At 34.2% G+C, this 22,244-nt stretch overlaps 3 protein-coding genes across 8 annotated transcripts; 2 read left to right on the top strand and 1 right to left on the bottom strand.

The window, feature by feature from the left end:
* The first annotated feature begins 25 nt into the window (after positions 1 to 25).
* LOC105198509 (laccase-1) lies at positions 26 to 17,915 on the top strand. Of its 6 annotated transcripts, XM_039456139.1 has the most exons (14): positions 26 to 252; positions 1,677 to 2,047; positions 7,316 to 7,883; positions 8,578 to 9,297; positions 11,604 to 11,671; positions 11,941 to 12,230; positions 13,144 to 13,354; positions 14,328 to 14,605; positions 14,983 to 15,106; positions 15,207 to 15,427; positions 15,540 to 15,726; positions 15,969 to 16,175; positions 16,250 to 16,468; positions 16,557 to 17,915. In XM_039456139.1, the coding sequence occupies exons 4-14, from the start codon at positions 9,293 to 9,295 to the stop codon at positions 16,919 to 16,921; spliced, it is 2,175 nt and encodes a 724-aa protein (XP_039312073.1). In that variant the 5' UTR covers positions 26 to 252; positions 1,677 to 2,047; positions 7,316 to 7,883; positions 8,578 to 9,292; the 3' UTR covers positions 16,922 to 17,915. The 6 variants fall into 6 exon arrangements, with proteins under 6 accessions (XP_039312073.1, XP_039312076.1, XP_025992935.1 ...); XM_039456142.1 differs by lacking the exon at positions 7,316 to 7,883; XM_026137150.2 differs by lacking the exon at positions 26 to 252 and having other exon boundaries at positions 1,649 to 2,047.
* On the bottom strand, positions 12,132 to 21,629 carry LOC105198511 (BRISC and BRCA1-A complex member 1). Its single transcript, XM_011165243.3, has 2 exons — positions 20,361 to 21,629; positions 12,132 to 12,329 (listed from the first exon to the last, which is right to left on the bottom strand). The coding sequence occupies exon 1, from the start codon at positions 21,349 to 21,351 to the stop codon at positions 20,383 to 20,385; it is 969 nt and encodes a 322-aa protein (XP_011163545.1). The 5' UTR covers positions 21,352 to 21,629; the 3' UTR covers positions 12,132 to 12,329; positions 20,361 to 20,382.
* Positions 18,057 to 20,350, top strand: LOC105198510 (zinc finger protein Xfin). The gene is made up of 2 exons (XM_011165241.3): positions 18,057 to 18,674; positions 19,340 to 20,350. Exons 1-2 carry the CDS (start codon positions 18,558 to 18,560, stop codon positions 19,916 to 19,918), a joined length of 696 nt encoding a protein of 231 aa, XP_011163543.1. The 5' UTR covers positions 18,057 to 18,557; the 3' UTR covers positions 19,919 to 20,350.
* Positions 21,630 to 22,244: the final 615 nt, after the last annotated feature.

Genomic DNA, 22,244 nt, shown 5'->3' with positions numbered 1-22,244 from the left:
CACGTCAAGCTAGACAACTTTGGAACGATTCACGTCAAGTAGTCGAATAGCAAAGTATTTCTTTCTTGTTTTCGAATTTATATCGTCCTGTTCGTATTTGTATGTAAAATAGTGAAACGTGCGTTAAGAATTTTCTTCGCCTTATCTGCCCGCGTAAATTTTCGTTTGAATTTTCTTCTTCTATTCTTCTTTATGATATGGGAGATTAAAGGAATCCCAACGAAATTCCAACGAAAAAGTGCAATATGTTTGGTAATCTCGAATAAAAACGTTTTAAACGTTATTTCTCAAAGGCAATTTTTTTAGAGGTTTGACTGTAAAGAAGTATGTCATTTCGATTCCATTATTTAAAAAATAATTCATAATATCTCGGATATTATTTTACAATAAAATTGTATTTTTATCCGTATATGCGAGGGCCTACAAAACAAACCTCTAAAAAAATGTAAATGTAAAAAAAAAATGAAGATTAGAAATATATGAAACCAAATAATTTTCTACACAAGGTTGATTCAAGTTAACATTTTTTCTTTATTAAATTAAGTTAAAGTTAATGGTTTGTAAAAAAACAATTTAGTTACGTTAGGATTAAATGAACTTTTGTATTAAATTAAGGCCCGGTTTTTCATTATCTGGTTAACTTGTAGTTAAACTTAACCTGGTGTTTCAACCAATGAGCTTCACTTATGGCATCATCATGAGTGAAGCTCATTGGATAAAACATCAAGTTAAGTTTAATCACAAGTTAACCGGATAATGAAAAATTGGGCCTTAAAGTTAATTTTGAAAAGCATCATATTTAACCCTAAAGGTATCTTTTATTGGCTCAATCATGCGTTTCTTGCTTTCGACTACTTTTACACCTATTTGAAGTTGTCAAAAAAATATTTATTAAAAATTCATAAACATATTTCCAATTTTCTAGAACAAATATTTGTATTTTTTGAAAAACAATGTAGTATGTTTTAATTACCTTCAAAATTTCGAGAAACTTCAAAAGATATAAACAATCAATCGGACGCGGGATATCCATGATTGGGCTTTAAGGATCATATTAAATTAAAATGTAATTTTTCTTAATTATATTACTCTAAAATAATTACAATATAGATTAGATTAGTTAGATAAGATTAATATTTTGTTCTCTAAATTAAGTTTATACGAAATAATAAAGGAATATAGCTTCTTATATGAAAATACTAGGAGGATCCCAGTTGCGCACAGACCCAATTGGACACCACCAATTATAGCGGCCGATGCCTAAAATATTTCCGTTGATTGGGTTAAATTAGATTACGTGATTGGTGGTATTCAATCGGGTCTGTGCGCATCTGGAACCTTCCCAAAATATTTATATTTTTTTACAATTTTTTCTCTCTTTTTTACAAAGATACATTTTAACTTAAAAAAAAGAGTTAATAAGTTTGTGCTGCAAAAACATAAGTCCAATTAAAGTTAAAAATAATTCCGTTTAAAATTAACTAAGTTAAGTTAAGAGTCATTAACTTTTTATCTTTTTAACTAATTACTATTACGCAACCTTGATTTTCTGCATATTATCTTGAACATTATGCAAAGTTCCGTTGGTATCCTATTCACGTTCACCTTATTGATGTTTCATATACGTACGTGGCAGCGAAAAGGGAACTCAAATAAATATTGTCCGTTCATTCTAGGTGCTATATCTGTTTTGGCGAGGTATCGTTCTCAATAACATATCGAACTGGCGAATATAGAGAGGTCATCGCGAGATGCGAGAAGAAAGGAACTTATTTCTATGAGGAAAGAAGAATGACGGTGTGACATGACTGACAAGTGATTCGCTTGCGGTGCCGGGAGGAATGCACCTTGCCGTCCTTGCACCTTTTGATACGTGATCGCGCATTTCGTTTTCGTCAACGTTACGTGCATCGTCGTCGAGACTGGACAATCCGGGCTGGACTTTCTCTCGTCCATCGAGATGCAGACTCGTTACAGATGAGATTGGATTCCCGTGAAGAATTGATTCTAACACGCGCAACTGGATATAGTTTAAACCTCATTATAGGTAAATATGAATGAAATTAATTTCGCGATGAGTATCAGCGAAGAACGATGATAACGCGTTTTGATAATGAATACTATGAAACCATTAAGAATTATAGTTTATTTATTGGTAATTTAACAAAAGAAGTTTATTAGAGGAAAAGAGGGTAATATGGCAATCATTTTCATTTTATTGAATAATTTTGTTTATAGTTAATATTTTTTATTGAAACTTGAACGATTACATTCGTCAAAGTGTTGTTTGACAGGTTTTAGACTCAAAGTATTGAAATGTTTATTATTTAGGATGTGATTTATGAAACTCTAAGCCACTGCATAATTAGTGGAAGAAAACAAGTGGTTGTAATATGGCTATCCATAAAAATAATTTTTAAAAATTAGTTTAGTTTAAAAAAAACACAGTATCTTGTTGCAAAATTATATATTTTTAATTTTCCATTGTTTAGAATTTTCCTGAATTAGAATTCTTCAGAAACTTTAGAAATAGCATTAGAAATTTTATTAGAAATATTATTTTATCTTCGTTTAATTAAATAACTAGCATAAAACAATGTCTCTAATGTTTCTAAACACCGCCACCATTTAGAATGATAATCGATTTATTGCAGAAATATTTCAACATAAAAATTTTGCTTGAAAAACCATATTAACAAAACTCCATGTTATTGTTTTAACTTTGTATAACTCGAAATGTGTACAGCTAAATAAAAAGTTAAATAATAATAAAAAACACTCGGAGTGTATGTATGCCTTATAACAATTATTAGTTATTATGTATTGGTATATTAGCATCACTAAAAAATGGCGGGCTCCTAAACAAATAACTCCATAAGCAATTGTTAGAATACGTCACTTAATAACGAAGAGATAATAGGGATAGCCATATTGTCGACAGTAACTATAATACCTTAAATTTTTCTCCTCTAGTAATTTATTTGTGTCAATCGAGGTTAAAATAATCGAATTTATATGTCGAAAAAGATTATATTGTTATACATTTGTGCGTATTTACATATATAATTTATTTTAATCTGATCTTTTTGATACTACTTATTCTACTCTTCTTTCTTCTATCGATTCTTAAACGTAGCGTCAGGAATAATTGAATAAAGTTTTAGAGTGAAAAAATTTTCGTTTTCTATCTTATTTTAAGTACGCTAAAGAGAAAAAGTTACCCGATTCAAATAAATATGTTGTAGTATTGCTCAAATAACTGTTTTACGTCAAACTATAGTAATAATATTTCTTTCAAACCAGTAATATTTACTACAAACAAGTGTTACTCAGTATTTCAACAAATATATAATATTTTATAATTATACAATATACAAATATGTAATATTTAATAATTATACAACATTTAAGTCATAGAAATAACCCAAACGGCACAAAATCTAAAATCGAGACATAAGACGTCTTTAAGCCATCCAAAAGAATTCTTCGAGGCTACTTTTGGAAATATGTCTTAAAGACATTCTTTAGATGTCTTAAAGACGTCTTATATCCCAATTTTAAACTGTGTGCTGTTTGAGAAAAAAACTTGAACTGATATGTGAAAAGACACAAATATATAAACCCTAAAATTTATAGCTAGATCTTATTGTTAGTATTGCTAATATTTCTTGTGTGTAAATAAATTATTTGAACAATAAAAAGCTTAGAGAAACGCTCGTATTGTGATTAAACACATAATATAATAGACGGTCAGATTAACGAGCCAAATTAAATAAACGGTTTAATTCCAGATTTTAATTTTTACAATAAAATAGTAAACAATTATGTAGGAACATTTCGGCTCTACTTAGCCTTCATCAGCCTATAAGATTCAATTCAAATTATAATACAATTAAAAGTCATTTTTACAAAAAATTTTTTCCTTTGTTTAAATTATTTGAATAATACTAATAACATATTTATTTGATTTAAGTAATCTTTCTAATCAATGTAATATTAGTTTATACGCTCGTTCTAATACGGGAAACACCCCGTGTGCGGCATGTGACGCGTTATTTGACGCAACTGCTAAATGCATGGGCAGATTAATTATTAGAATTATGTATAGGTATATTCTCTCTGCGATCACGCGGCTGTGGTAACGTGCAGCGATTAAAATTGTATGTACATTACAGTTGATAATTCTTTCGCGAGGAGGAAAATTGAGGGAAATATCGCGCGCGGATGTCGATCCGCCGCGCCGTTTCGTAACGCCGCTTCTGCATCTACACATGCGTCATATATGTGCATCTGCTTTCCATGGCTCTTGGATTTTGCGGCCATGGCCCATTGCGCGGTTGGTCGGTTGGGTAAGACTGCCTCGTACAATGTAGATAATTTGCCTCTTGCTCGCTTGCTCACACAGAGTCCCCTGCCTCACGTATATACTAGTCAATTCCCAGCGAAAAATGATAACGGAATCGACATCAAGTCGATGTCGATTCGATGTCAATTCCATTAATCGCGTTCATCACACGCTCGATCTTTGCCACCGGGCTCGTTCCAAATTATGTAATATGCAGCAACATCTTTCTCTCTCTCTCTTTCTCTTATGATGTTTCCATCTGCTTTTATCTGTAGTAACGAGTTTAGTTCATGGAATCCATTCTCCGCTTACTTTAGCTACACTAGCTTCCTTTATGTACTATACTCTTCGAAGTGTAGAAGAATAGTCAAGGTAATTGTAATACGCGCGCGTAACGCGAAAATTATGGCATTTCTTGTCGAGAAACGATAATTAATCGTGTAATATTCTTCGACGAACTATAGAGAAAAACGATCGTTTTAATTATAACAAATAAAATCCGATAGTAATCGGTCGAAAAATTCGTAGATGAAGTCTACAGAAATTATTCGTTTACGTCATGAATACGTCATCAATACCATAATAGACGAACAACAATGAACAAACTAGTAAGTTCTGGTAAAACTCGACCTCAAACATCATCGATTGACGCGAGCTGCAACATTACCGGTTACCCGCTTTACGTTAACCCGACCGAACGGGGAATTCCCTTCGGAACCTGTTTCATGGGACTCTTGCCAAAGAAATGTGATCCAACGTCCACATACCTATTTCAACTGTCTTATTTATAAGAACCGTGCCTTGAAGAATAAAAATATCGTTTGACTCGTGCGCGCGTGACACGGAATGCCTCTCTTATTTTCTCTTCCGCCTGCATTAATTTTCGAAATGCTGGCTTCGTGATGTAATCCAGTACCGGATTTTGCATATATATTGCATTTCAATATAAGAATCGACACACCTTTTGCAAAATTTAAATGCACATGGAGATTTAATTTATTGCGCTAAAGAACGATACAATGAAAAATCTCAACGAAACTTTTGTCTCGAAAACATCTCTTAATCGTATCTTATCTCAAGAAAATGACGTGCACATATAAGTATATCAATGTTTATCAGCTTATGATCTAGCTTTCTAATATCGGAAGCGTTTCACAATTGAGATACGAGTGTCACCATGCTGTCTCTAGAAAATTGCAATATCGTTTCACATGTAAAAAATGACAAATAATATAGGGAATTAATATATTGGATTTGATAATGGAATTGTTGTGTCCTTGAGATGCACATAAACATTCCCTAACAGCACATAATATCGAACGAATATTGTGATATTTTTATGATTTTTAATATACGCACGATATTGCACGAATGTTCGTACGATATCTAGAGTATTCCAGAATATTCATACGATATCTTGTGCTGTTAAGGTTCGTTTTGCGTGTACATCAGGTGAATTAAAATACACTAAAAGAAAGCTCATTTTTATAAAGTCTGAATTTTTTATGTTAAATAAAATCTTAAAAAAAAATACTTTAAGAATATTTTGAGATTTCTGTGTCTTAATTTTTTTCAACGTGTCAGCATTGATATTCACGATCTTAAATGATTATATTATCTTTAATCAAAGATATTTATCTATCTTTTTATCTAATTTATCTTTGATTTATCAAAGATTGAAGATTAGCATAATTAAGTACATTTTTGTGTACAGAAAACATTGTTCAGCCATTCGTATCTTGCGAATCTTTGCTTTACGAGAGCTAAAGATTTCGAAATGATTAAAAACTCATGGAGTGTAACGGGAAGTGGATTGCGTCATTCCTTCTTTTTTGCTTGCATTTTTTACAAGGCTTAGTCCGATTAGCAGGTACTTGAAGTTTATATATAAAAAAAGCCCCTTATCAATCGCACGACACAAGTTTCGTGAAAATAAAAATATACGAATACTTATTTGTATTTCACTTCTTATTGCGATTACGCAAGCTTCTCGGTTCGTATCGTAAGTACCAATTATAATGTAATATATTACGTAATTGCCTCATTAATTAAAACATATGTCTGCGAGGTAAACGTATATCGAAGCAATCGCGCATACATTTACCTGCGTGCGATCGCGAAGCACGCGCTTCGTTCTCGCAATTCACGAAAATAATCAGCGATACTGCACGTCTACAATTGATAATGTACATTTTGTTTTATAATTTATTTTACGCACCATCCTCATGTGTATACGTGTGTGTGTGTGTGTGTGTGTGTGTGTGTTTATGGTGATGTGCACAGATCGATCCTAGGAATTCAATCTCGGTTAATTCATTGCATTGACAAGAATAGAATTCATTGTAGATAATGTCGATAAAACACGTCATTCCGACGTGCGCAATAAAACGCGAGAATAAATGTAGGTATATCTGATACGCTTTACGTGTCCGAGAAAATATACATGCATTTACATGCACCTTGAGAATAAAAAGATAGCAATTCCCGCACTGAATTACAAAATTAATGGAATAGTCGTAATAAAGTTGCCAGTTGTTATAAGGAAATATATCACTTTTACTGATTTTAAATCTGCAAAGTGTTTCGTTATAATAACAAATCAATTTTTCTGTATTAGTATAATAACGATCGCAGCCATAAAAAAATGCCATAAAATGTTTGCTAAGAGCAAACTGTTTCAGATCAAATTGCAGATAAATCCACTCGGCAAGTTTTTCTATATTCATTCAACAAAACAATTTATTTAATAGTGATTATAATGTATGTAATATAATAGCAATTGTGATAACAATTTTTTTTTTACATTAAATAGAAAATTTTTGTGGAAATTGTTTTTTCTTTGTGTGTGTAGGTATATTTCTCTACGGGTCACTTAAAAAAATCTTCATATTACATATGTGAATAATATTGAAAAATAAATATACATATAAATGTGAGCCTCTACATTGAATATTCTATAATCTATTTTAGGGGAGAGGCTCGAAATAATGAAAATCATGCCAACATTACGTGCGTGCGAATTGATATGGCGAGATGACGCGACACATCTAAATCCATCTGGAATTTGCGAAACCGGCAGTGTACTTATCACATTCGGCGAGTATTAAGTCTGATTCCGTCAAAGATAACGACGATTTTTCTTTCGAATTGAATATGTAGCGTATCGCACGTTTCAAATTCACAAGTGAGTGCGTTATCGAGTCTTTAAAACGCGTAACATCGCTCTTCTTATCCTTCTTCTTGTCTTCTCTTCTTTGTCTCCTTTCTCTTCCTCCTCCTTCCTTTTTATCTTGCCCTAACGTTTTTCATATTTATTTTTATATATAACAACGCGTTAAGGTGTCAGTGATTGACGAACCATGAATAGCGTCACGTTAATCGACAAGATAAATCATCGGTCCACAAACATCAGCCAACACATTTACAAGACAGAATTATCAAACTGCGAACCTCAAAGTGGGAGTTGCAATGTGTCACGTAGCTGGTAAAGCTGGCTTTTTCCAATTACGGAAGGATCGAAATTCAACGTGTGCCGAAAGTGAGAACGATCAAATTACCATGTGTAATATTTTATCAGAAAACTCTTGTTCGGTCTAAAGTGTTCCTGCAAATGTTTAATCGTTGGAAGATCTTAAAACTAATCGCAGATTAAAGCGATAATATCACAAAAGTAATATAGATGTAGATGATAACGTTGCGCCATTTCTTTTATATATTTACGTAAGCTACTTTATATTTGTGTAACAATTCGGTTGTGTGGATACTCTCGGGATAATTAAAATGCATGTTCCAAGCATCAAATTTCTTATCTCTTAGATCGATAATTATCTCTGCCTTTCTGCTTTTATAATTTAATGAATTTACAAGTTGGTTATTAATAAGAGATGATTCAAATTTTGATTAAAATTTTAGATTATACTTTTATACGATATTTCCAAACAATTATAGTTCTCTAGATTTACATAAGAGTACTCTTTCAAAATATAAAAAAATAACTTTGTTTATATTATACCACGATATGTTATGTCTGCATAATAATTGGTTAATTACATTGGCTAGATTGCATTAAATTATATCTTTACTGCGCGTTTACTTGGCGCGAGACACGACAGTGCCTCTTGATTTTACAAAAAACGACTGATTTTATCACCTGCAATTTATTTACCGGAAGTCTCTATTATTTTCATTATTTATTAATTACTTGTTGTAAAAACATATTAATTTTCTGTAAGGAGGCAGATGTCGAGGATACCCCGGTGCTCATCTCACACATGTTCTACACGTGTGCACACTGGTCAACGAGCCTCGGATAATGAGTGGAAGGTCTTCCTTTTCTTCGACCTTTGGATTTCCAAAGTGGAAAGTCCACTGACGAATTCACATTCGGGGAAATCTGTGGAGCATGCCTGAATTATTTGACGCAAACCATTTGAACTTGAGAATTGCAAAAGAGAAGAGACCTGTGAATAGCCTGTGTCTTGTGTCATCGTCATCGCATGTACGTCTGTACCTGACCGTAGGCAAGGCAAAAGAGACCCCTCTCACAATCAGTTAGCTACTCTCGTGGGGTACGCACGTTCTCAACGGGAGAAGAGAGGATCTCTTGCTATCATATAGAGGAGCGAATGGTCGTGACGCCGGTCCAGTCCTCTGTAAAGCGTTCACGTAAAACGTTCCGGTAGTGGAGATCCTGGGCATCGCGTATCTTCTTTTTGTCACAAAGAGAAGAGAGGAGACGCGGCTTTCATTCAATGTAAACGCGTGCGTAGCATAGTGCGCCCGAATCTCGGTCGTGACCAGGAGAGTTGAATGCCCGGAGGCACGTATCGCGCGCATCGGCTGCAATAGTGCTGCAATAGTGATTATTTATTTTTGCGTGTTAGCGCTCGTCATTCCCCCGTAAGCGGGGATCAATATTTCGAATCATTAATCGCGATTGGAAGCACAATGCGGTAAGTCGCGTTAATTCGTTTGCATTTTTTTTTCTTTTTTGAAAAAGAAAGAATTGGAAGCACACTATTGTTCAGAAACGCCTGTTTAAATTGATAGAGTGTACGTCCCGTTAATTTGAAAAATTAATGGGGGACATTTTCAAAGATGTTGGCGCACTTCTAAATCTTTCTTACGAATTATTTTTTAATGCTAGCGATATTAAGCATCTTCCCACACAGCGCGGCACAGTATTTTCATTTATTTCAACAATATTGCAAATGCTGCTCTGCAGTATTCTGTGCTGTAGAGGTTGTATAGGATTCAGAAATGAGTAAATGTCAAATCTTTTATTTTACACTGCCTGACTAATGGTTATTACTTTAAAAAAGAATGACGTAGGATTCGGCTTACTTAAATATCCTTGAAATTCCTGTGTAGTTAACGACTATACTTTGAGGAAGAACACTTTGAGGTAACGTCGTGAACAATAAAAACTAAATATAATTAACTGGCACATTAACTATGTTGACACATAAAAAGAATTTTCGTGTCTTTCGTTATTTCGTTAAAATCACGCGCGTTGCGATATATTCAAGAATTTGATTGCACATCTCGATTTTGCACAATCGCGACTTTAAGATGCGCAATCGTTTAATATCACAGTCGCTCGTATTTCTTGTTGAGAGAATATTTACACTAGGTAATAAAATAAACAATCGAAACGTATTAGAAAAAAATCAATACTATTTTGTCTTGAAAACTAGTTTTCAAGACAATTTTTCATTCTTTTAATTTAATCAAAACATTTTTCATTCTTTTAATTTTTATTTACAATTCAATAATAATTTAATAATAATAATAATTATTAATATTAAAAAGTGTTTTGTGAGGATATATATTATATTAATTACATTCTAAAAATTAACAGCTGACTTAACACGTCAATACTTTAATAAAGATAGTCTTGAAAATAAATAGCTAATGTTTTAATAATTAACATGTATTAAAGATACAGATCTATTTACAATTTTAATATTCAAAGTTGCTTCGTCATCAGAGAAAGATTAAAGAAAGCTAATAAATTCATTGGAATGTTGATTTTTGTGATAACAGAATGATTATTGACAATAATTGTAAATAATAGTTGCGCCTCATGCTGCAATGATGCAGGTGCAAAGCGTTGCGTCAAATTTATTATGACACATATATGTTGCAAGATGCGTTAAAGATTTCAACATTACCAATATCAACAATTTCTCACTCGAAAGGTTAAACGCTGCTTTACGCATCTGTGGCAATTAAACGAAATATATTACCGAAACAACAATATTTTTATTTAAACAAATGTTTTGTATAAACATATGTTGTTTCAATTGAATAACTTTCAGTCAAATAAGTAAGGATTATTAGTTCCAATGAAATCTTTTTCTCTGTATAGCTGTAGTAAGATATGAGCAATATCGAGGCTTGTACAACTAAATGATGATTCTCTGCTATTTTGTTTGAGGAAGAATATCGTTGCACGTTGACTAATCGATCGTTAAAATTCACCAGAAGTAGGACATTCTGTACGCGTGCTTACTGCTGCTTTATCGTTACTTTGACGTAAGAAAACGTAAATAAAGATTTAAAAAGGCTCGATTATTCAAACGGAACTCTGAGTGTTGAATAATTTTCAATTTCTAATTTCCTGCTTCTGAAAATTGTGTATTTACAGGAAAACTGCGATTATAACTTTATATAAAAGTATGAAATAAAATGCTATGGAAAACTAACTTAAACAAGATAATTTTAATAATTAAATTTGTCAAACCGCGAGGAATAAATCATTTTCCTTTGATTAATATAAATGAGACAGACTAATGCAAATGGAAGAAATACTATGAACACTATTTCATTTTGGGGAAATTTAGAAAATTGAATTATCATTTAATTGCTTTGCGACATACATATACAAAATTACTGATTACTACACTGGAATGGAATGGAAAAAATAAAGATCCAAATATCAATCTTTTTACAATTAATTTTTATTTCCAAAGATTAAAAATTAATTATCTCTCGACTCTTTTAGTGACTCATAAGTCTAAAATTAAGATATTGTATAATCGTATAAAAAAAAAAGTAAAAATCAGTTCGAAGCGTCGAACGTTTCACGCTCACGTATTACATAAGGCACGAACACATAACATCTTTTAAACCTGCTCGATTATCTCTTCGCCAAGTCGCTATCTCCTTAATCCGCAGATTTCATAAAACGTTATACATGTAATTGAATACACGTTATACTCGATGTCTTTCTGAATTAGACTATCCTTTGTTACAGACCGAGAATGATAATTTGGAGCGTCTGGCTTTTCCTGCTTCAATTGTTTGTTCACAAAAGTCGAACGGGTAAGTGATGCTTTTCGCGGTTCTTAATTTTGCCTTGCAATTAGTCTTGTGATAAGTATTGAACTGGAGTTTTCGTTTTTATTTTATTTTCCACATGTCAGGATTACATTGACGTTTCCCCTCTCTTTTAATTTTACTACTTTCGAGTTTTTATCCTGTAATTGTACGAAGAATATGTTGAAACATGTCGTACTTGTTTAGAGTAAAATAAAAAAAAAGATTTTAGAGGAATCCTTTTTTTTCAATCGGCGTTTGTTGTTGGATTTTAGAAACGATAATAACGAGGCACAATGACTTCGGTTTGACGCCGATCGATCCGGAAATTGTCGACGTCGTCGACTGGAAAAGTCACGCGTGTCGGCGAACATGTAAGGACGATGCACAGAGTCTGGACTGCTATTATACTTTCAAGCTGGAGTCTTATCACACGATGAGCAAGGCGTGCTATGATTGCCCCTTCAACATCACAGACTGCTTTCGGCCTCATTGCATCCCGGCGGATGGCATGAAACGGTCTCTCATGATCGTAAACAGACAACTGCCAGGCCCACCAATCGAGGTGTGTAATATTGGAAAAAAAAACAAATTTCGTAGCTGTTGGATTTTTCCTTGCTTCCAATTCCTCTCCGAGCTCCCGTTTCATTTACTTCGGCACCATCTTTATTCAACAGAAAGACCACGAGTCATTCGAGAATCTTTTTGTTCACGAGATACAATAACAAATAAATATGAAAGAATACTTTATTACTAAATTAAAAAAATAAAGATTGCTAAGCTCCATATTAATTATATAATTAAAATGCACATATTTCTCCATTGATCGTCTGAGTTTCTTAAATTTTACGAATGTAAAAAGAATTATTTGGAAATAATCCGGACCAATAAGAATTGATCGCAAGGCTTATTTGATTGATAATTATAACATTCTCTTAGTCAATTAGATTTTTTTTAGTTCGCTCAGTAAAACGGAAAAGTGATTCATCGCTTGATCTGCAATCTTTCGCAGGGAACTTAATTGCAGCTCGCCGATGCTTCCTCATTATAATTATGCAATGACATCATGAGAGCAGCATAGTGGGATTCACATCGCATAGATATCCTATTCCCTACAATTTAATACACTTTAAGGAGAAATCTTGTGACGACTGTTTAATGAGCACTCCGCGTGGAAATACCCGCACACAACGATTATTTTACTCGTTCACGTAAACAAACGTGACACGCATTCGTTCATCTCTTACAATTCCATAGTAATTAGATAGAAAAATAAAACAGTTTGCGGTGTATATGGAAATATATGATAATTTAGTCACGTGAGTGTCGTTTTATTTTAATCACAAATTTATTTTAATCGCCGATAACGATGTCTACGATCGATAAGCAGGTGAATCGACAACATTTGAAAGGGGAATTACTTTAATTACAAATGTGATGATAACGGGGATTGTAACGGGGAATCACTTTAATTATAGGTGTGCCAAGGCGACAGGATAATAGTGGATATGATTAATTTATTGCACGCGGAGAGCACTACGATGCACTGGCACGGCCAGCATCATCTCACCACTCCGTACATGGACGGTGTACCCTACGTATCGCAATGCCCTATTCATCCTGGAGCGACCTTCCGATACAATTACATCGCCACTGAAGCCGGCACGCACTTCTGGCACTCTCATACAGGTAAAGCCATCCTAGATGTTCGCGCATTTGACATAATCTGTGATAAGTTTCAGAAAAAAAAAACGGTTTAAATTAGCGAACTCACTTTATTTGCAATAATTACTGATGCAGGCAATTAATATATGTCCAATGAAACAAATTTATTTAATTTATGTTTATTTCCAACAGGGCTGGTAAAATTTTGCCCAACCCAGTTAAATCCACCGGGTTAAAACCGGTTTTAAGTGAAAAACCCATACTAAAACCCACAGAGGTTTTATTTTACTATACATTTTTAAAGCCTAGGAAAACATAAATAAAATTAATATCTAGATTGTAAATCACAAAAAAAAAAACAAAAGTTGCGTTTTATTATTTATATTTAATATATTTTAAAATTATAGTGTTATAGATATTAATACATATAATATATTAATAAATAAAATAAAATTATATAATAAAAGTAATAATACTTTTCTAAGTTTAATTAATGAAATAAATTAAGAAAATAAAATATCGTGAACTAAACTCTAAATTTAAATGTAAATTATTTGTATTGAGTATATGTAATATACATTTAAAAATGAAATAATATACATTTATAAAGAAATATACATTTTCAAAATAAAGTCTCAACATGGCACCAGACCAGATACTTAAATCACAAAACGTTTTAATTGCAAATTAAATTGTAAAGTAATCTTAAATGTAAATCGTACGTTTATATTAGTTTATAATTAATCCACTCTCATAAGTCATATAATTAATACAAAATAAAGTAAAACAAAGAAGTTATAACTTAATACAGTTACGAATTTTATGAAAAACGGATTTAATCGGGCAAAACTGGGTAAAACCAGTTATAACCGGATGGGTTGGATTTAATTTGAAAAACCCGGATTTTTGCCAGTCCTAATTTCCAAATTTTTTGTTTATTTATTTCTAAAAATTTTGTTGTTTGTAATGTTGTTTTGTATCGCATGTCTGTCTGCAGGATTTCAGAGAGGAGACGGCGTGTTCGGTCCATTAATCGTTCGTGTACCTCCTAAAATAAACTGGCACATGGATCTGTATGACTACGACGAGCATACAATAGTAGTCGCCGATTGGATTCATGAGCTGGGTCTCACCAAGTTCCTGGCGCATTACCACGCGGATGGTCATAATAAAGCGCCGAATTTGCTGGTAAACGGCCTCGGCCGTTTCATCGCTATTGAGAACGAAAATAAGACGCTTGCCGATATGCCCATTACAACGTTCGTCGTAAAACCGGTAAATTTTAGTCACACAAGAGAAAGTGTAACATAAAAGTCTGACAGATGTCAGCGAGATGTTTACTCTCGTTGTGCTATTCAAATCTATTTCAAACTGGTCTTCGATTTTGAAATGCAGCAACTGTTGCGTATTACTTTTAACACTTTCAAAAATTGTTATTTTCTTGATTTCTTAAATGTGTATTAAATAAAAAGAGAGAGACAGATTTAAAAAAAATGAGATATTTTATCTAGCTGTAATTATATCTAAAACATTTTCGATATTATTAAAAATACAGAAAACTTAAAAAATTCAAAGTTAATTAAATATTTTACAAATCAATTTTTTTTAACGGGACAATTTTTTTATTCTTTATATGCGATTTGTGCTTGCAGAATTTCCGATACAGATTCAGGCTCATTAATGCAGAGTTCCTGAATTGCCCTATAGAAGTTTCCGTCGACAATCATACATTGTACGTAGTCAGTTCAGATGGGCGTGATGTTGAACCGGTACAAGGTACGATTTCACCTTCACATGTAACTATTTCTTCATAGAATCATTTATTGAAAGCGTCATATATTTTTTTATATACCTGTACGTTACGTAACGATTGCAGCCGAATCGTTAGTAAGTTATGCCGGCGAGAGATTCGACTTTATAATTGAGATGGACCAACCGGTGGACAATTACTGGATGAGATTTCGAGGATTGATGGATTGCGATGAGAGATTTTTGAGCGCCTATCAAGTCGCGATATTGCGATACGACGGCGCAGCCGAGGAGGAACCGGCAGTAACAGTTTCGTATGATCGTATGAGAAATGACTCCTACGGACTAGTACGTATATACGATGTCTTTACGGTAGCTTTCAAACAGCTTCTGAGACGTTACTTTACCTTCGTATCAGATTTCTTTAGAAGAAATTAAAAGAACATTTCTCTGGTTCTAGCAAGTGAACGCCCTAAACGAAGGAACTGAATCGAATAGCAGTATCAGTATGCCGTTGTTGGACGCAATGGACGACGATGATACCTCGAACACCAGAGAACCTGATTATCAATTCTACATATCGTATGATTTTTACGGGAAAGATAATCCGCATTTTCACCGCAAGAATTTGTACGGTTTCCATCAAGGTAAATTTATTCAAATATTAAAAAAAACATAATTTATAACAAAATATATTTAAAAAAATTAATAAAATTGTAATTTTTCACCTCTTTTAAATAAATTTATGTCTTTTAAGTGTCTAGAGTGTATAACTGTTTGTTTAATTATTGAAGAAATATTTCACTTATTAATACTTCCAATTGTTCTACTTATTCCAATTGTTCTACTTGATTGTATAAAAATGTATTGTTTCATCATAAATTTTTAGTAAAACAACAAGTGTTCACGCCGCAATTGAATCACATATCAATGAAGCTACCACCGTTTCCACTTCTACCGGGAAGACACCTTATTAAGCCGAATCAGTTCTGCAACTCTAGCACAGTTGAGGGATGCGAAAAAGATCATTGCGCTTGCACTCACGTGCTTCAGGTGAAACTCAACAGCGTAGTGGAACTGGTTCTGATCGATGAAGGTGTGCAATAAATACCTCTTTCGCAATTATTTAAACTCTATCTAACCTTCACGATAACTAATGATCCTTGACAGGTGTTCCGTATGACGCAAATCATCCGTTTCACCTACACGGCTATCAGTTCCGTGTAGTGGCTATGGAGAAGATAGGACGCAACGCTACCGTCGCTGAAGTGAGAGAACTAGATAGACTAGGTTTAATACGCAGAAAACTCAAACGAGCACCTCTGAAGGACACGGTGACCGTGCCCGACGGTGGTTACACTATTGTGCGATTTTATGCCGACAATCCAGGTAATATTTTACAATAACATCCATATAAATAGCAAAAACAAAAAAAAAAGAAATGAGACATTAAATCGAGCTTTTCAATATTCTTCAGGATACTGGCTGTTCCACTGCCACATCGAGTTTCACGCCGAGATAGGAATGGCGTTGATCTTCAAAGTGGGTGAAGACAGGGACATGCCACCTGTGCCGAATGATTTTCCTAGATGCGGTGACTGGAAACCGACGGGCGATGAGAATGAGGGAAAGACCAGTACAGTTTCGACGATACCCGAAGAAAAGCTACCAAAGAACAACGAGTTTCTCGCGAACGTGATAAAAAACTTCTCAGTGTACATGGCGTTTTTTGAACAGCTTTTGAAATCCGTGCAGACATCCTCGGCATCTAGTTCGAGTGTAACATTGCTGCTTTTGATCGCTTGTCTTTCGATCTCTGTGATTAACGTGCGAATATTTTGAAACGTATATCTATATGCGAATAGCCCTGAGTGCTCAAGTCACATTATAGAAGAGCTTTACAGTAAATTTACTTCGATTCGATGACGAATTTGCCGGCAAGTATTTTCTTCTTTTTCACTTGAATAAACATGTGACAACCATTGCACATGATAAGTGTATGTATAAAAACGTGATCCTAAACAAATTAAAATGAACGATCGTGTGCCAATAGACAGACGTCTTAGTCATAACTAATTATTACAAAGTATTAATATTTATAGGAAACATTCGTCCGCATTTTCATTATCGCCGGCGGTCAGATAAGCGCTTTCACGCGAACTTTAGACGATATAAATTTTTCAAATATACTTCGCGCGATTATATGGTGAGCAAGCGGACATTATGTTAACAAATGACTTACATTTCTGTGATATAAAAATAGATAATAATTATTCTATAATTATCAGGTTGCCAACTACACTATCCGACAGCATATATGCATAGTGCTTTAATTTAATTCACTTATTAATTTCAATGACAAATCAATTTTATTCATACAACAGAATCGAACCTCGACAAAAATAGCATTTGTAGTTTAAAAAAAAAAAATGCGAATTGAGTTTCAGAGAGAAGAAATAGCTAATGAAATTATGAGTTTCAAGTAGATTTTTCTTACATTAGATAGAATTAAAAATTCCACTTATTAAGACTAAGTATAATTAATATCGCCGTGTTTTCTTGGAAAAGAAATTAACCAAACTTCTAATAGACCAAAGAATCTTAAGCGTTTTTTAAATCATCTGAGATTTTTATATTGATACATTGCTGTAATTATTACGACATTCGACCGCATATTGTATGTACATACATATATCATTTAAGCTAATCGATAGGCAATTTATAAGTGCGTTATCAACTGTATGATTGTGTTTCTTTACTTTGAATATGTGTATGTGTTTTTCCACGGAAAACGTGTATCATTATTTTTAAATATAGAGAACATCTTTAAAGCTAATTGAGAAATCCTCAATTGAACTTAATTTTAAAAATTACTGCTTAATATCCCTAATTTTTTTTCAGGAAAGACGCGGAAAACACGTATTTTATACTATTCATAGATATTCGTGAAACATATTTGCAGTCGTAGCTGTAGCATACGTATAAACTCATCATTCACAAAAAATCCGAGTTTGAGAATTGATCGTAACTGATGCGATCTCAAATATACAAATCTCAAATCTACAAATATCCATTGTCTCCAAATGAATCTCTATGCGAGATTGAGTCTTGATACAATTAATACTTATGATACTTGTAAAGATATTCTTTCTTATTGTGCGTGCTTTATCTCTTCTCTTTATTTAGAAACTAGTTCTGCATATATACGTGTATGTGCAATGTGCATCTGTAGTTGTTTGTACGCATTTACAACAGATGTTTGGACACACTAGTTGGGTATTCCCCGATGAGCACTTCCACTACGCCACAATCGTATAATATCATCCATTTCACCGAGGAAATCTATGTCATTACTCAGACACATCGACAACGGCAAATTCGCTGTTTTCTAGTCTAGTGTTCGTCTAGTCGTACTTCTACTTTCGTATTTTTTTCTTTTTTTTTTAAGGACGCGTACGTTAATAATATTCGAGAGAGTATGTCGTGCAATGCTCGAGGACGCTGTCATTTCTGCTGCAAGAGATATACCGTGCCCGTATTCGGAAGTGACGAGACGGCACACAAATTTCTACAAAAATTGAATTCGAGACTCGTGGTAAGCAGCACATACAACACATATAAACTGTAAACGAGTGTCGTATCAATTTCGATTAATCTACAAGATATAATATCGATTTAATCTTTCACAGTTTGAAATTTAAAATCTTTTATGTCTTACGTCTAAACAAACAACAATTAAAAAATATATCTACTTGATAATAACTAATGTTATCAGTTACGAGATTTACTTGTACTTTACGATAAAATTTTATTACATCTTGAGGATTTAAGTTCCGACGTCAAATAAAGTCATAAATATAAGGACACCGATATCTATACGATTATTAAAAGAATTTTTAACAAGTTATAATCTATCTGCTTTTTTAGGATAAAAATACAAATAATGTTACAGTAGATGAAATTGTGTAATAAAGAAATTTATTGAACTATTATAACCTTTGTAACATTTACTTATTGTATTTATATATATTTATTTTAATAATTTAAAAACAACTTGCAAATTATATCACAATGTTACCTCTAGAAACCATGAAAAGTATCTCATGTTAAAGAAAATGTATTTTGCAACATGCAAAATTTATACTTTAAACTTTAACGTATTTAGAAAAATTGATGGGCAATATAATTACGTTTGTTATCTTATCTTATTGAGTTTTATGTACATTTTTATAATTTTAATATTCTGCTTTTATATTATAGGTTTTGAACACAGTTTGTTCTCCTTGTATCATTAAACTCGAAGATTATCTCAAAAGGAAATTTCCTAATATACATTCACCTTTCAAGGAAACAATCAAGAAAATTCACATAGAGAGCCCAACGAGATTTACTTATCAAAATACCAACAATTTAGAAATAATGGAAAAGTCGCAAGTCAAGGAAAATGTTGAAACGGAGAAAGCTGCAGAAACCGTCGTTAAAATCGAAGGAAAAGTCGATTCAATTGATATAGAAAATAAAGCTGGCACCTACAATTCGCAAGTTCGCGAAAATATTGGAAATATAAGGAAGAAACAATTAACGTGCGAGTTCTGTCAAAAAGAGTTTAATCACGCAGGGGATTTCAACAAGCACAGGAGGAAGCACACCGGCGAGCAACCTTACGCGTGTGATACATGTGAACGAAAGTTTAAGACGTCGTCTAATCTTGTTAGACATCAACAAGTACATCTTGGAATAAAGCCATTCTACTGTCAGATTTGCGGGCGCACTTTCACCCGAAAAAGCAAACTGTCTGCTCATTTAATAGCGAATCACGAAGCTTTGATTAATCAATGACATTAAATAATGTAAATTATGAAATAGTGAAATACAAATGAAAATAATAGTCTGTAATAAAACGTGAGATTTAGTAGAAAAAAAATATAAAGGAGAAAAATAGTAATATCTTTCAGAGCTTGAGATTTTATGTAAGTATCAACTTTTTAGACACTGTAGAATGCTTTCAATCTGCAAGAGCAGACTTGCTACGTAATGTTCGATTATTTAGACTATTTTGTAAATCTATATAAAAAATGTTTTATTTGAAGACATTTTGAACAACAATATATAATATAAAATTATTCCTCTTGCTATATCTTCTCTAATAAACACAAATAAAATCTTTTCAAAGATGTTACTGGTTCAAGTAAATATGACATAGCCTTTGAATTGTATCGCATTGACAAGGTAGATCTGATACGATGGAGAATACGTGAAGTTTTCCATGAAAATAAGTTACCTGCTAACAAATTTACACGGCACTATACATTAGTATGTACTTCTTGATTGGCTGTCATTGAATAAAGAGTATACGAAGCGTCCTTCTGTGGCGGGCGCTGCAGGGGATGCGCCAGGAGTTTCGCCATGTTGTCGTGTATCTTGGCGGCGTTTCTGCCCACCTCGAAGATATACGAGAAATTCGTGGTGTCTAGAGCCGCGATCTCGGCGTATACCGCCTCGCACATGTTGTCGTCGCTGGGCGGCTCGTGGGCGAACAGCACGTCCAAGAAGAAGTACGGATTCTCCGTCAGGTTTGTCAGATATTTCTGGCCGGTGTGGAACTTTGGGACGGAGTTCGAGCGTCCGTATATCAGGATCACGCGCGAGGTGAACATCGGCTGGCTCCTCGCCGGCGTCGCTATTCGCGTGTGTATCACCTCGAACAACGAGCCCAAGTCATAAGTCCTCTGCTCCTCGTCCGGCACATCCTCCGCGATGCTCTCCAGATGATTGAGAATGGTCTTTGTGTTGCTGGTATAGTCGCAGAGCCAGGAGGCGCCGCGCGAGTTCAGGATCATCAGCGCGTACTCGTGTACCCCAGGCTGTATGGTGGACTTGGCGCCAACGAAGTTCTCCACCACACGTTTTATCATGAACAGCGGCAGGTACGTCGCGCCCGTGCCCAGTTTGAAGGGCGTGCATTGCGGCTCCCTTACCGTGTCGATCACAAGGAGAATTTTCTCAGGTAAATTGAGTTCCGGCACGCTCCTCATGAAGACGTTATCATCCGCGGCAGTCGCGGCGGTGGATGTGGTACCAGCCTTTTTGCTGTCTACAGAATGCCGCGTCGTACTGTTATTGTTCTTTCGTGGACTCTTCCCCTGTTGCTGCTGCTGTTGTTGTTGTGGTGGTTGCGATTGTGCATTATTGTACGCCGGCTCGGTAGTCGTGATAGTTTGGAGTCTCTCGGAGATTATCTGAATCTCGTCGCTCGTCTCTTTATCTGACATGTTTATACTCTACGAGTATCTATGAGCTGCGGATAAATCTAACCTCTTTTCGCGCCGCTCGAAATGACGACGTCGCGGCCTCAAGCAATGAATGTCCGGGTCCCGGAGAGTCTCGAAACAATTGAAATATTTACATAGCACAAGTAGATTTCGTGTAATACTGTACAGATAATTTAAAACTGAATTGTGTACCCCTGGTCCCTGATGACGCTACATCAAACAGATCTACCCTTGCAACCACTTGCAACTTGCAACACCTTGCAAATGAACACGCCACAACACGCCATCCAACTGATCCAACGCCATCTAGCGACTGCGGTGTGGATTTGTTTCTAATCTTAGGGGGAATTCACACCTTGGCGGAAAAGCAGAAAGAGAGCTAATATTAATATTCTATTTTAATATTAAAATAATAATATTTAAATTTATATTTTTATTTAATATTTATTTTATATTCTATTTTTATATTTATTTTTTCTTTTTTATTTCTATTTTAATATTCTGCTACAGACTGTCCGTTTGTTTTCTATTCCTGAACTTCCTGAATTAGTGTATACTTAAAATAAAATAGGTAGATGTTTGAAAATTAGCGAAAGTTAGCGTTTTTCATTGAGAAAACTAGTGCGCACTGAATGTGCACTTGCTGCAGGTAATTGGACGTTTCCGTTAGCACCGTCATCGCGCGAACCGAAACGTCCAATTGCCAGCGGCGAGTGCACACTCAGTGCGCACTAGTTTTCCCAATGAAAAACGCTATAAGAAGCAACGTTCCAGTGCAGTCTAGTACAGGAATAGAAAACAAGCCTTGTATCTGCTTATTACCAGCGTGAATTCTGATTAGCTCTCTGCTTTCTGCCAGCCTTTACGATGTTACAACATTGCAACGGACCAAT

Source organism: Solenopsis invicta, chromosome 12 (assembly GCF_016802725.1).
Source record: "Solenopsis invicta isolate M01_SB chromosome 12, UNIL_Sinv_3.0, whole genome shotgun sequence".
Taxonomy (NCBI): domain Eukaryota; kingdom Metazoa; phylum Arthropoda; class Insecta; order Hymenoptera; family Formicidae; genus Solenopsis; species Solenopsis invicta.
The sequence above is the reverse complement of the archived record's forward strand: the minus strand, read 5'-3'. Positions and strand labels throughout refer to the sequence as shown.

Bases quoted from the DNA above. Each gene is read 5' to 3' on its own strand.
- LOC105198509 (XM_039456142.1), top strand. The intron at 15,107-15,206 runs GTACGATTTCAC...TAACGATTGCAG, and splicing joins TGATGTTGAACCGGTACAAG to CCGAATCGTTAGTAAGTTAT. The intron at 15,727-15,968 runs GTAAATTTATTC...ATAAATTTTTAG, and splicing joins TTTGTACGGTTTCCATCAAG to TAAAACAACAAGTGTTCACG.
- LOC105198510 (XM_011165241.3), top strand. From the start codon at position 18,558: ATGTCGTGCAATGCTCGAGGACGCTGTCATTTCTGCTGCAAGAGATAT. The intron at 18,675-19,339 runs GTAAGCAGCACA...TTTATATTATAG, and splicing joins AATTGAATTCGAGACTCGTG to GTTTTGAACACAGTTTGTTC.
- LOC105198511 (XM_011165243.3), bottom strand. From the start codon at position 21,351: ATGTCAGATAAAGAGACGAGCGACGAGATTCAGATAATCTCCGAGAGA.